Here is a 13800-nt window from a genome sequence, read left to right on the forward strand (position 1 = left end):
ATCCTTGTGCAGAATGGTTTTCCCAGTGCCATTCACGTCCAGAGGAGGAAACCGAGGCAAGGAGATGGGGAGAAGCTCACTGTCCCTCTGCTGCCTTCCAGGTCGACGTGATTAAGAAGGCCTATCTGCAGGAGGAGGAGTGTGAAAACGCTGAGGTTTCGCCCCGGGAAGTTGGCCACAACATTTATATACTGGCGCTGCAGGTACTGAGAGCTGTGACAGCAGGGTCCCTCCTAGGCTGGGGTCCCCGTGCTGTGCTGGGCTCCCACTCCCCGATTTGCACATTTTTCTCTATATTTATTTACATTTCCTCCAGCCAGGCTGGCCTCCTTGGGGAGGCATGGCTGGGAAATGTGCTTTTGGCTCCTGTGAAAAGGCAGCCCGCAGGGCTTGCCGGCCATCCCGCTCCCCTGTGCACCCCGTGTCCCGCTCCCGTGTGCGCCGGTGGCTGCTCGCCAGCCTGTGCTCACCTGGCTATCGCTGTGCCTTTTCCAGCTGTCCCGACACAACAAGTCCCTGCAGCAGCTCCTGAAGCCGGTGAAACGAATCCAGGAGGAGGAGGAGGAGGGCATCTCGTCCATGGTACGGAGGGGCCTCGGGAATGAAGGCAGAGCCCCCGCAACCCGCCCCGACCCTGACCAGAGACTGCAAAGAGCCGCTTCTCCCACCCTTGTTGAGTCACCCTGGGTTTTGTTGTTTAAGATTTGATGGGTTTTGGTATTCCCCAGGGGGACTAAAGAAAGAAAGACTTATCAGTGCCCTTGTAGCCCAAAATACAAGCCCAAAGGCATGTGCACCTTTTATAACCAAGCTGCGGAGAGCTGTATTTGCGGAGCTCCCCAACAAAGGCTCAGCCATAGGGCAATGTCCAGCTCGCCGCAGGGACAGGCTGGTGGCCCTGATGGGATCCTGCTGGTACCTGCTTTCTCCCCTTCCCTTCAGAAAAAGAAGAGCTGAGTCCTTTGCCGTCATTTCTTGCCTACATACCTTAAATCCCAACCAAGATTCAGCAGTAATATGATTTCCCTGGGGTTTTATGGGCATTGATTTGTAATTTGTGGATTAGCAGCATTTGGATGTAATTATTGCAGGGAATCGAATGTCTGTCACCTCAGGGAGGGCTCGTACCCCTTTAGGAAGCTTTAATTCATTTGCTTTTCCCTGAAACCTCATCAGCTTTGGTAGATTTTGAGGAACGCTGTTGTCAGTGCAGAGTTAGACCTGACTCCCCCGGCTGAGGCCACTCTCATCCTCTCTCCCTCTCCCTGCATCCCAGCTCAGCCTAAATAACAAGCAGCTGACGCAAATGCTGAAGTCGACGGCCCCGGTCCAGGAAGAAGAGGAGGACCCGCTGGCGTATTACGAGAAACACACATCCCAAATTGAGGCAAGACCTGTTAGCTGTTGGGTTGCCAGTATGCACATGGTCAATGAAGCCCACGTGTGCTCCAGCTGCCTCGTTATTTTGCACTAGGAGCCTTCCCATCCCTGTGCTGGCAAGAAGCAGACGGGCCCTTGGCTCTGCAGAGAGCTGGTGGCTTTAGCAGAGCCCATGGGGAGCTGGGGGAACGAGCTGCCCCCCCTTGAGCCTTCCTTTCTCTCCCCGCAGCAGCGGGGATGCAGCCGTTTCGGCAGCCCCAGCCCCACTTGCCAGCATGGATCCCCTTGCAGATGGGCCAGCAAGGGTTCACGTGCGCTCAGCTTTCCTCCAGCACAGCCAGGGCTGCCTTTGCTGGGCCAATTTGTGGCATTAGGCGAGTGGCCGGTGATACGAGAGGAGGGCACAGCTGGGTCTGGGAAAGAGGAAACCAAAGCAGGTTCTGACGGCACCCTGCCCTTTGCCTTGCTTCCTGCAGATTGTGCGCCTGGACCGAAGCATGGAGCAGATAATCTTCCCCGTGCCTGGCATCTGTGAGTTCCTCACCAAGGAGACCAAGTACCGGCTCTTCACCACCACGGAGCAGGACGAGCAGGGCAGCAAAGTCAGTGACTTCTTCGACCAGTCGTCATTCCTCCACAACGAGATGGAATGGCAGAAGAAACTGCGCAGTAAGAGCAAACCAGACCTTCCCTTCAGGTCCCTCCGGCCAGCACGGGCACTTCGAATAGCCCCCGTTGTGAAAACAGGAGGCAGCCCTGCTTTGAAAGGGCTGTGAACCCTGGCAGCAGCCTGGAAATCACATCTCTGAGCTCCTTGTGCCCTTTGCTCTGTAGAGCACACCACACTCGGCGGTTTGCAGGGAGTGGAGGTTAATCGAGTTCCCAGGGATGGATTTCCTCCATGCCTGTTAGTGCAGTTCCTCGGTAGTCTGAAATGCATCTTACAGCACATTCCCTGGGATTACACCTGCGGGTGTTTTCCCCTGGAAAGCTCTCCCTTCATTTGTTTTCAGTTGCCTTCTCCTAAGCCAGGATCTAGCAGCTACATATGGGAAACAAAACTTGTTTCTCTGCGCCCTGCAGACCTGCTTAGGTGCTTTCAGGGCTGCATCAGAACGGAAATCCCGGTGTAAAATAACAGGAGCTCAATAAAGAGTCGCACTATAAATACTGCGATGCAGCTAAGGAGTAGTGTAGCTGCTCTGAAAACACTTGCAGATCCAGTCAAAACTATCTTAGGAATTTGGCAGGAAACAAGTTTCCAGTATGGATGGGAGATTGCTGGCTGGGTCTCCTCTGGGACCGAGCACTGGCGCTGAAAACACAAGGACACTGTTGTTTTGAAGGACGTGAGCAGTGAGACTGTAGGAGGTGGGAGATGGGGAGGAGGGTGAGGAGGAGAACGGAGCCGGTCTGATTCCAAGGTGCCAGAGCAGGTCAAAGGGCCGAGAAGCCAAGAAATGTGAGCAGTAACATTTTGAACTTGCATTCCCGTTTCAGCAGATGAGGAGGGAGCTTTTATTAACGTTTTGAAGGAAGTGGGAGGCAAGGGTCCCTCCGGGCCCGCTAGCTGTACTGAGCCGAGCCCTTCAGATGTCTGGGAGGACAAAGCCTTCCCCAGTTGGCACAAGGTTGGCTGAGATTTGTGTGTCTGCCTCCTCTCCCTCCAGGCATGCCGCTGATGTACTGGTTCTCCCGCAGAATGACACTCTGGGGAAGCATTTCCTTCAACCTGGCTGTCTTCATCAACATAATCATTGCTTTCTTCTACCCCTATGTTGAAGCCACTTCCATGGGTAAGTGCCCCAGCATCTGCTGCTCTTTGAGGTGGAAGAAAAAGGGGACCTTCATATGCAGGAAAACTGGTCCCTTACTTGTGCTCCTCCCACCCTCAGTCTCCTTCTGACTCCTAAAGGCCCAAGTCCTTTCTGCTGGTCAAAGGAAGGGATTGAGTCAAGATTTCAGTTGCCAGCGCTCCCACTGCTTCCTTTTTAGGGAGAAGTCTCTTCCCCCTGGGCTGCGCTTTCCCTGTCTGTAAGATGGGGGAAGCAATGACAGAACACGTACCTGCTGTCAGGCAAAGCCTCCATCATTTACAGTGGCTTTGAGATCTCTGATAAAAGATGTTAGAAAAATGTGTCAGTAAGAACCATCTTAGTCAATACTAGTCTTTGCAGTCAAGCATAATTTCTCTCTTTCTTCTCTCTGCACATTAGTTTTTCTGGACAGTCTGGACAGCAGCACCGTGTCCGATTGGCAGCATGCATTTCATCTCATGCCATTTAATTGCTGTGGGTCTTCTCTTCCCAGGAGTGCTGGATTCCCCACTGATCTCGCTGCTCTTCTGGATTCTGATCTGCTTCTCCATCATGGCCTTGTTCACTAAGCGCTACGGTGTCAGACCGCTCCTCGTGGCACTGATCTTGCGATCGATTTATTACTTGGGGATTGGACTCACTCTGAACATACTGGGAGCTCTCAATGTAAGTTCTCCATGTGCTGGAAAAATAGCGTAGCAGCCCATGGCACAGGAGGCTGTTCTGCCTTCATAAAGTGCAGCAAACCCCACTCCCTCCCGTTTCTGGTTGTTCCCCAGCTGACCAACAAGATTGTGTTCGTGGTGAGCTTCGTGGGCAATCGTGGGACCTTCATCCGAGGCTACAAGGCCATGATCATGGATGTGGAATTTCTTTACCATGTTGGCTACATCCTGACGAGCGTCCTGGGACTCTTTGTGCACGAACTCTTCTACAGCATCCTGGTACAATAAATGCAGATGTGTGGGGCACAGAGGTAGCCAGTCTGCCCCATTAGAAGCTAGAAGGTTCCTGTGACACCTTCCAGGGGCTGATTGATAACAGCAGTGAGAACAATTCACTGTGCTCTAATCTTTGCGTAGGCTGATCTTTCTGCCTTCCAACAGTATCTATTACTGTCTCTCTCCTGGTCTTTTGATCGCTCTCTCTTTCTAATCTCTACTGTGTACTTTATCTGGGTCAGCTGGGAGACAACATGAGCTGGTGAGGGCAGAGGCAGGGTGCATGTGTCCTATTCTGGGCTCTCCTGCTGTGCATAAGTCACTTCATTCTTCTCTGCTTCCCTACAGTAAGCTGGGAAACTTAAATGCTTTATGTGAAAGTTAGGCAAGGTCTGCTGAGTGATCCAAGATCTCAGGATAAAAGGGGGTATAGGTAGGCCAGGCATTATCAAGAAAAGCACCCCACGGCATTTCTTTCCTCCTGGGTCCTTTCAGCTGTTTGACTTGATCTACCGTGAGGAGACCTTGTTTAATGTCATCAAAAGTGTGACGCGGAACGGGCGCTCCATCCTGCTGACAGCCCTCCTGGCTCTCATCCTCGTCTACCTCTTCTCCATCGTGGGCTTCCTGTTCCTGAAGGATGACTTCATCCTGGAGGTGGACCGGCTGCCGGACAGCAAAGCCAAAGGTTGTTCAGCCCTTGCCCTCGTTGGCTGCGGTGCTTGGGCTAGAGAGGGGCCGGGCAGAGCGTGGGTCCCCTTTTGCAGCTGGACCATTGCATAAGACCCTGCTCCCTCCCCGCTGCGAAAGCACGCACGTGTCTGTGCCTGGGTCATGGGTTTTATACCCTTGGCGCAAACTCCTGGTAGCACTGGTTTTGGGGTGAGCAGAGAAGACAGCTGCCTGTGCCGACTTAGGGACCTCGTGCTGCAGAGAGCAGGGTTTTGGGGCTAGGAGTGATTGCAGAGAAGGGGGTGGACAGCTGCAAATGAAGTTTTAGCACCATAGAGATCTTACTGAAACTTGAGCAAAGGATTCAAAGCCTGGAAAAGGCTAGGAGAATGCGAAGCAACTTTTTTCCAAGAAGCCTGCAAGCTACAAGCAGAGGCAGTTGAAAAGCACCCGTGACAGCAGCGAAGAGCTTTACTAAGGCAAGCTGATGCTCTGACAAGGCTGTGGTCTCTTTTACTTGCAGATGACCCCTTGGGGATGCAAAGGAACATGGAGACCTTCATGGAGTCATGCAGCGGTGACAAAATTAGCTGCTCTGCTGTGCCCACTGCCTTGGAAGGTGAGCTCATTAGAAAGGTCAACTCTGTTAGCGGCAGAGTAGGTTGGCTGCCTCGTTTGTCCGCGAGCTCAGAAAAATCCTAGCTTTTCAAAGATGGAAACAAACAACTCACTTTCTGGCACATATTAGGCAAGAGGCCTGCAAATTTTGCACTGGCCCTGGCATAAAAAATGTTGAGGTAGATTCAAGTCAGTCATAAAGAAAGTGGGAGCCTCAGGAGTGCTCAGCCAAACACCTCCACAGCAAGAAGCAAGCTGGAGGAGCTGCTGGGAAGTTGCTGGTTGGGAGATCCACAACGAGCATCTGCTCCCAGGAGATTTGCCACTGGATCACTGCAGCAAGTGTCATCCCCGCAGCTCTGGATTCTTTGCAATGGTCTGGTACTTCTGCCCTGTCTATGCTCTGGCTTTTTGCTTTTATTTCCCCCTCCCCTACTCTAGAAACAGATGTTGACCAGTGGGAACGCGCTTGCGACACGCTGCTCATGTGCATCGTCACTGTCCTGAACCATGGCCTGAGGAATGGAGGGGGCGTGGGTGACATTCTGCGGAAGCCATCGAAGGATGTGAGTTTGGGCAGCACGTGGGACCCCTTTTTTTTCCCCCCCCCCTAAGTCCTGCTGCATATACTGCTGTGCAGCTGCCCTCCCTCCCTGGGAAGTGTGACACTTCCAGCTCTATCCGCCCCCCGTCCTCCGGTGCTTTCCTCCTCTCTTTCCCCTATCGCATCCCTGTTATTCCTCCCCACCCGGTACCCTCAGCCCGTGGCCCGTGTACCAAGGCAGCAGGGTTGGAGTGGCTAGAGGAGACACACGTTTATCCCTTTGGTCCATTACAGGAGTCCTTGTTTCCTGCTCGAGTTGTCTACGACCTTCTCTTCTTCTTTATTGTCATTATCATCGTCCTTAACCTCATCTTTGGGGTCATTATTGACACTTTTGCTGATCTGAGGAGTGAGAAGCAAAAGAAGGAAGAGATACTGAAGACCACCTGTTTTATATGCGGTGAGTGCTGGGACCTCGCTGTACAGGAATTGCCCCAAAGCTCTTCCCCCCACTCCCCCTTCTAAGGCTGAGGGAAGGAAAGGAGTTGCAGCTGGTTTCTGGTTTTCATTTGGTTCACAGCAAAACTTAAATCTGTTCACCGATGGGTCGCTGCAGTGGGAGGAGGCTTAAACAAGGACACAAACTGAGAGGGGAAATTGTCTGTATTGTTCCCCGCCTTCTGTTAATGAGGTGTTAAACTGAAAGGCCACATTGTGGAGTTCTTGTTGCTGTGCATCTATCACTCCCGAGACCATCACTTAGCCAGTGGGGAAAAAGCACCATATTAATAAGGAAATAAGACACAGAAAACGTTCTCGAATGCTTTCAGTCATAGGAAGGCATCCAAAAAAAGGGAAAAACCCAGTAAGTCTAGCTGGTTTTTTCTTACAAGAGCCACTGTGTGCATTTTATGCTTTTAGATACATAGGCAGGAAGCAGAGCTAGCAGTACTTTAAATAGAAGCCTCCTGAATACACAGCTGGGTTATTTTCCCTGTTTTGGATGCTTGTCGTGTGCTAAATGCCAACTAATTATTAAAAGCACTTCTTGAAAGTGAAACCTGGGAGAGGATGCAATTATCTGTACTTCCTTTCACATTTGTTTGCCTTCACTTCTTACCTTCTCCTCCCCTCCCCATCTCCTCCCTCCACCTTCTCTGTTCTTGACTGCCTTTCCCAGGACTCGAAAGGGACAAGTTTGACAACAAGACAGTGTCCTTTGAGGAGCATATTAAATACGAGCACAACATGTGGAACTACTTGTACTTCATAGTGCTGGTGCGAGTGAAGAACAAGACAGACTACACAGGGCCGGAGAGTTACGTGGCGCAGATGATAAAGGTACGTGTCCTCTCAAGGCAGCTCTTTCACTATTGCAACCTGCCCACCCCGGGGAAATATTTGAGAACAAGGGGCTTGCCAAAGAAAAACAGCTTTGAGAAGGAGCTTTTGGAAAATATTCAATAATGTTGTTGTGCTTTTGTTCGTTCGTAGCTGGTTATTTCCACTTTGCAATCTCAGCCAATACCGCATTGTCTATTTGATGTTTTGTGCTGTGTATTTAAGGATTTGAACCAAGGGCAGAACCAAGCAGTAGAGAGTGTGACTTCAAGGTAATTTCAAGGCAAGAAGGGAGGGAAAGGAAATTTAGAAAAGAAAAACTTCTGAATTTGAGCCCAGAAGGCTTTAAGAAAAAACTGGAAATGGACTATTCCTGGGAAATTTGCAAAGAAACAGACAAGACGAGCCTTTGGGAATTTTTTTACTCCCCAAGCACAGGCAGGCTTCCCGTTAAATCCTATCAGGCCTCTTCCCTCCTCCTCACCCCCTCCAACTCCCATTCTCCATGGTTGCCTTTCCAGAATAAGAACCTTGACTGGTTCCCCCGGATGCGAGCCATGTCACTGGTCAGCAATGAGGGGGAAGGGGAACAGAACGAGATCCGAAATCTTCAAGACAAACTGAACACCACGATGAAGCTGGTGTCCCACCTCACCTCCCAGCTGAATGAGCTGAAGGAACAGGTACTAAACACTTTTAAAAACAGAAACACTTCAGGAACACTTGACTGTAGAAACCCGCTGTCCTTACCGAAATAGACACCAATTGCAAGGAACGGGCGGCCAGAACCAGCCCAAGCCCGTACAACTTCAGACACAAAGCAAAGGGCTCCCGCCGCTCTCTTTGAGGGGGTTAGGGACACTTGGGACAAGCGCTTTTTTGATACTTCACTTCCTCATCAGCTAGAGTCCACCTCGCAGGGTTTTCTGGCAGATGCTTAAAGCAGCCTGGTCAGTCGCACGCTGGAGGAGGACGTTAGTGAATAGAAAGGCGGCCCGGTTTCCTACCTCACTTGTGTCCTTGTTTGAACTCTAGATGACAGAGCAACGGAAGCGCAGACAAAGGATGGGGTTTGTGGACGTCCAGAATACCATGAACCACTAAGACGGAGAAGAAGCATCGGCTTCACCCACCGGGGGACTACACCTATGTATCAGCTAACGAGGCTGCTTATTCCTGGGTTCCATGCATGGACGTCACCGTCAGAAGAAGACGGACCATGCCGAAGAGCTTCACAGTCAACATTTTCCTTAGAGCGCTTGTAAGCAATTCGGGAACCAGGGACTGGCCAGGATTCCTCACGATACCTGGACCCACACGTTACTCTAATGCCCTTGTAGGAAGATAAATCATACAGGACTTTTATTCCTCATTGCAATAACTCTTTATTTTGCAAATGTGGAGGGTTGTATCTTTATCTCCATGCGCTACATTCTGAGGGCCCCTACCTCAGGTGTAGTGTAACTAGCTGTAGGGCTGCAATATTTAACTTATTCCAAGAGTGGCACTAGTACCTGTGGATCTTTGCAAACCAGCCGTCGTATTTGCTGTACCTGCTCCGTGCTGATCCCTCTCCATTTAAAGAATTCTGTTCATCACTGTGGTGCAGTAAGCAGGAGCTAAACTCAAGGAGATGGATTTGTTAATTTAACTCACCAGATGAGGATGAGTATCCAAGCTCATACTAGTGCGAACTAGTCTTTTGCCTTCTGTGGACCAAGAATATCTGGGCAGTAGTAGTAGGAGAGTGCAGGTTTACAGGAGTTCACTGTGAAGGGGTGTCCTGTGTTGTAGTTTAATCTCTGGTGTAATGTTTTACTTTTTTTGTTATTGTTACTTAAGAACTAAAGTGTAAATTGCCTTAACTAAATTAAATACAAAATCATGTTATAATAAAAACTTAAACATGGTAAAGAAAGCGCCCTTCCTGTGCACTCTGGTATGTAACAGGGCTATTATAAATAGAAATACAGAACAATCCAAAGACCTGAAGCCAAACTGGGGCTGTATTGCTCCATGACCCACTGCTCGCAGCTCCAGATGTTAAAACTTTAAAATGTAGTACAGTGCTCCAGTCAGAAGATGAAGAATACTACCATGAAGAACTACCTTGAACACCAGCCTTGTTTTCTGAAGCTCTGGATTAGAGCCTGCTGCAAAGTTTCAAATTCTTTCACTACTTGCCAGGAAAACACTGTTCAAATACATAAAAAGGAGCAGCTGTTGGTGCTGCCTGGAGCCAAGCAGAGTCCTGGCATAGCTCTGTTCTAGACACCGCTCCTTCCCAAGCCAAGCAGTGCCGTAGCCACCCCAACTACAGTCCTGTGCCGCCACCTCCCAAGAATAGACGCTGATGCAAGCATTAAAGCTTTAAAAAGGAACAAAAATAGGCCACAGCAATGGACTAATCACACTTGAAATTTTTGTTTATGGCCCTATATACCAACATGTCGTTAAAACCTATCTTTATCCCTCAGCTATGCAGTAACCCATACGGAACCTTCTCCTCACGCTGAGGGAGATCTGCATAGAGCTAGCTGGACCAGCAACACACTGCTGCAGCATTTGATTGAAATCTCAATTAAACTCTTACACTGCTCCACCGTCACCATGGTAAACTCACCCTCAGTCCTCTCCTGTGTCTTCTCAAAAGGAAAATAAATGTGATTATTAAAATTATCCCTCCCTCAATTTCACAGTTACCGGTGCTAACACACAGAAGCACAAGCATAGCTACGTTTTCACATCATCACTACTGTTACCTTCACAAGCAAATTTAAAGCTAACACAGCTGTACCTACTTGCTCTGTGCATCTCCTGGTTGTTCCATTTCTTGTACCACAAAGGATCTGGTCTAACACCACAAAGTGCTTTCTTCTACACTACATTGCTCCAGTATCGTTTCAGCACAGACGTGTTAAGCTATGTCCTAGATTTTTCAGGAAAAAAAAAGAGAGGGCACTAAAAGTGAAGGGTGCAAGGTGTAGGTCTGAACAAAAACGCTGTTGCTAAGAGGAATAAATGGTTTTATTCATCATGGCAACATACAGTGCTTTAGGAATATATACAGTGGAGAACTGGGCGTTAGCCTATCACTTCGAGTCCTCTTCAGGTTTCTTGGCATAAAACTTTTCTCGCAGTTTTTTCCACGTCCCTTTTTTCATGTCTTCCATCTGTTTCAGAATGTCTGCAAAAGGAGGGGGGAAGAGAGAGAGAGAGAGAGATGGGGAAAGAGGAAGAAAAGCAAAGGAACGAAAGCCCTCTTATAAAAGCTTTGCCTCACATGTATTTTCCTTTTTTCGACTTTTCATCTTAATGAATTTCTATTTCGGGGCCTGCGGCAAGTTTGTTTTCCCTTCCAATCAATTGTGCGGGGAGTCCCTTATCACTAACAACTAATACTCAGTTTCCACGCACTGCAGTCAAAGTTAGGAACTGGAGCAGAACAAAACTGCACTAGCTTCCTACATTGCACCTAATAAATGATCTGGCTGAGAGTATTTCTGCATCGTGGTACCCTGTTTTCTCTCGAAGTCTAATACAAAAGGAGAAATACTGAAGGGAATTCGAACATGGTGAAACAGAAGCTGAGAATTTTTGGAATGATGTAGCAAATGTGCATGTCTTTCGCACAGCTCCTGCTATCTGATCTCAAAGAGCCCTTGTAAACCCTTTGCTGTTCCTGCCCAGTGCAAAATACAATCGACTTTTTGCCCTGATAGATTACTGAAGATCTCCTCAATTATTCCTGAACTTACTCCTCATTAAACATCCTAAGATACTTGCACGGCCATCCCATTCTGTCCTTTAGTCACAGGTGTTTAGTAGAAGTGATGCAGTGAACACCACAAAGACTGGAATGTACTTTATCTCCTGCACTGACTTATTCTCAAATCAAGCACAGTATCAGTACCTGTTGCTAGTATCATCTTGCAATCTTCTACTGTCACTCCAGTGAAGCTTGTGTCTTTCAGGCGTGGATACTTCACAAGCGAGCACGTAGGTGAGAGGAGAGAGAGAGAGAAAAAAGATGTTACTTGTCGTGCATTAAAAAAAGGTACAAATGTCACCATACAGTAGAGTCTGAGCTCATTTTCAGTCAAGCTCTAAGAATTCTGTTCACGCGTACCAAGAACTATCGTCTGCATTGTTCATACATGTCACGGAGGCCAAGATGTCTGCAGCTTTCCCAGAGTGACCAAAGGCACCAGGTAGTGCTGCATCCACCTGACGGCTCATTTGTCTGTTACACACTCCCAGAAACCCTGCTGGGACGAGGCAGCCAACTGCAGCAGGTGGTGACTCGCCCCCTAAAAGAGGGATGATGGCTAATGCCAAAGCTCACCTTGTTTTTGTAGTAGTTGGTGTGGATCCTGACTAAGCTCTCGTACATTTGGTCACAGGTCTCAGGGTCAGCAATCTGGAAAGGGGTAAAAGTGTCACCCAAGTCTTATTTTAAACCTCCACAGCAAAACCCACCTCGTTTCAAGGCTTGTGAGAAGGACACTCAAGGAGCAGCTTAGGTGCAATGTAGGATGCTGGTGACCCCTATTATGCTGCTCCAGAACGCGTATCCTTTTCTTTCCCTTCCACTTCTCACCAGCTTGGCCTACAAGAATAACGAGGCACGTGATTTCCAGAATTGACCTTAAACTCTGCTCGAAAAGATTTGACAGATCAACTGTGAATATTATCACAGTTAATGAGGATATTGCTGGACAGTTTTCTTCTCACATTTATTGGCCACTGCTGTGAAATCTGCGAGACTTCTTGCTCAAAGGCCAGTTTTGCCGCCTGTTTTATTCCAAAGCATCAAACAGGATAACGTACGAGGATGGAATTTAGAAAATCCCGGTGCAGGCTAAAAATAGCTTATAATCGATTAGGGAAAAGCAGCATGAAAGACACTGAACAGCTTATGAAGGGTAAATGGATTTCTATTTTGGACAAGTAAGTTGGAAAGACTTTGCTAATACCTAAACCTCGGCTAGGTGCCTCGGACAGGTGCATCTGCCTTGCAGAGTCATCTATTTAGCAGCGTGGATGGCACGTCATCTTGTTTTTCTGTTTTACAGTGGGGGCCAAACTCGACCAGAACGCTGCATTGCTGCTCGATGACATCAAACATAAACGATTAAAACGGATACATGAATAAGAATAGTATCAACAGAAACATGTCAGGATAAAATGACACGGCTCATCTGTCCTTGGGACGTTGGCACAGGTTCAGCACAAGGCGGGCAATGCCTCCTCGGCACAAATGAGGAAAACTAAGGAAAGGCTCTCCTTATTCAGTAGGTAATGGCTGCTGCAGGAGAGAGGATACAGGGACAGACAGACTGTCAAGAGCAAGCGCCATCACACTGCAGGTGATCTTCAGCTTAACGTATCCTGCAGTCACATTTCAAATGACCCTGCTGATGTTTCAGTAATGATAGCAGAAATAGCTATTAAATGGGTAGCAGAAACAGTATTCCCCTCCCCATAAAATCAGCAAATCTTACTCCATATGAATAAAATAGACATTAAACTGATAAAGTATCCTTCACGGTTCCAGTTCTTTCCTCACACATTCCTCCTGTTGTCTGCCAGTACATTTCCCTTTGCCGTATTAAGCCTTTATACATACAAATTGACATCAGTGCTGCAGGCATCAGTTTAGATTTTTAAGATGAGTGGCAGCTTTGGGATCTTGTAGCCAATTGGTGCAGCATATTCAGTTGTCCTGAGCGTATGAAAAAGCAATAAGCGCTTTCCGAAACGTCTGCTGCAGACTATTCTGGTGACCAATATAGAATTAGGTGCCCATAATGGCCCCTCGAAGTAGAAAACGCATATCTGGAACAATGCTTTTGTGCTAAGAAAGGGCACATTTACATTCCACAGCACCACCTCCACGCCGACACAGGTCTGCAGCCCAAGTCAAGCATTAGCTTCTCTACTTTATTTCAGCACCAAAGCCTAACCTCCAATGCATTTACAGGTGTAGCTGGAATCCAATTTTATAACTGCTGCATCCCAACAGTGCCAGGCAGTGCTGCATTTCACTGCGTACTCCACACTGCATCGCACTAGCATCGTGGTAAGCAAAACACGCTAATTAACTGCATTCCAGCACAGCGCTGAGAAATTCACGGTGTTTTGTACCCCACTTCCATAACGACGGGAATGGGTTCTGCAACGCACAGGGTGTAAACGGTGCGAGAATCGGGTATGAACCACAGCTCGTCCTACGCGAGGAACGAGCGACGGGGCGGACCGGGGCTGACCCAGGCCTGCGCCTCGAAGGCGAGCGGAGCGTTCACGCCTGGCCCGGGCCCCAAGGGAAGCTCTGCGGGGCTCTGCGGAGACCCGAGGGCGGCTCGGTTCGCTACCGGCGCCCCACAGGCACAACCTTCTCCTCAACTGCAACCGAGCGAGCTCCGAGGCGGGGGGGGGACGGGGACGGGGGGGGGCGACGGGGAGAAAACCCCGGGCAGCGGCAAAC

General features: G+C 48.9%; 2 protein-coding genes across 2 annotated transcripts in view; one reads left to right on the forward strand and one right to left on the reverse strand.

The window, feature by feature from the left end:
- The window catches only part of ITPR3 (inositol 1,4,5-trisphosphate receptor, type 3), a 36037-nt gene extending 26831 nt beyond the window's left edge, over positions 1-9206 (forward strand). Inside the window, exons 46-59 of the mRNA XM_009327461.1 lie at positions 102-203; positions 496-582; positions 1277-1387; positions 1857-2049; positions 3051-3176; positions 3691-3863; positions 3977-4141; positions 4634-4826; positions 5334-5429; positions 5870-5994; positions 6267-6432; positions 7153-7313; positions 7835-7996; positions 8349-9206. Coding sequence (XP_009325736.1) covers positions 102-203; positions 496-582; positions 1277-1387; positions 1857-2049; positions 3051-3176; positions 3691-3863; positions 3977-4141; positions 4634-4826; positions 5334-5429; positions 5870-5994; positions 6267-6432; positions 7153-7313; positions 7835-7996; positions 8349-8417 — 1929 coding nt within the window. The 3' untranslated portion in view covers positions 8418-9206. The remainder of the gene's footprint in view (positions 1-101; positions 204-495; positions 583-1276; positions 1388-1856; positions 2050-3050; positions 3177-3690; positions 3864-3976; positions 4142-4633; positions 4827-5333; positions 5430-5869; positions 5995-6266; positions 6433-7152; positions 7314-7834; positions 7997-8348) is intronic.
- Positions 9207-10322: 1116 nt separating this feature from the next.
- The window catches only part of LOC103919874, a 5012-nt gene continuing 1534 nt past the window's right edge, over positions 10323-13800 (reverse strand). Inside the window, exons 2-5 of the mRNA XM_009327462.1 lie at positions 13500-13683; positions 11659-11733; positions 11227-11296; positions 10323-10500 (exon numbers count right to left, since the gene is read on the reverse strand). Coding sequence (XP_009325737.1) covers positions 10406-10500; positions 11227-11296; positions 11659-11733; positions 13500-13683 — 424 coding nt within the window. The 3' untranslated portion in view covers positions 10323-10405. The remainder of the gene's footprint in view (positions 10501-11226; positions 11297-11658; positions 11734-13499; positions 13684-13800) is intronic.

This window comes from Pygoscelis adeliae, unplaced genomic scaffold (genome assembly GCF_000699105.1).
Source record: "Pygoscelis adeliae isolate BGI_AS28 unplaced genomic scaffold, ASM69910v1 Scaffold197, whole genome shotgun sequence".
NCBI lineage: Eukaryota > Metazoa > Chordata > Aves > Sphenisciformes > Spheniscidae > Pygoscelis > Pygoscelis adeliae.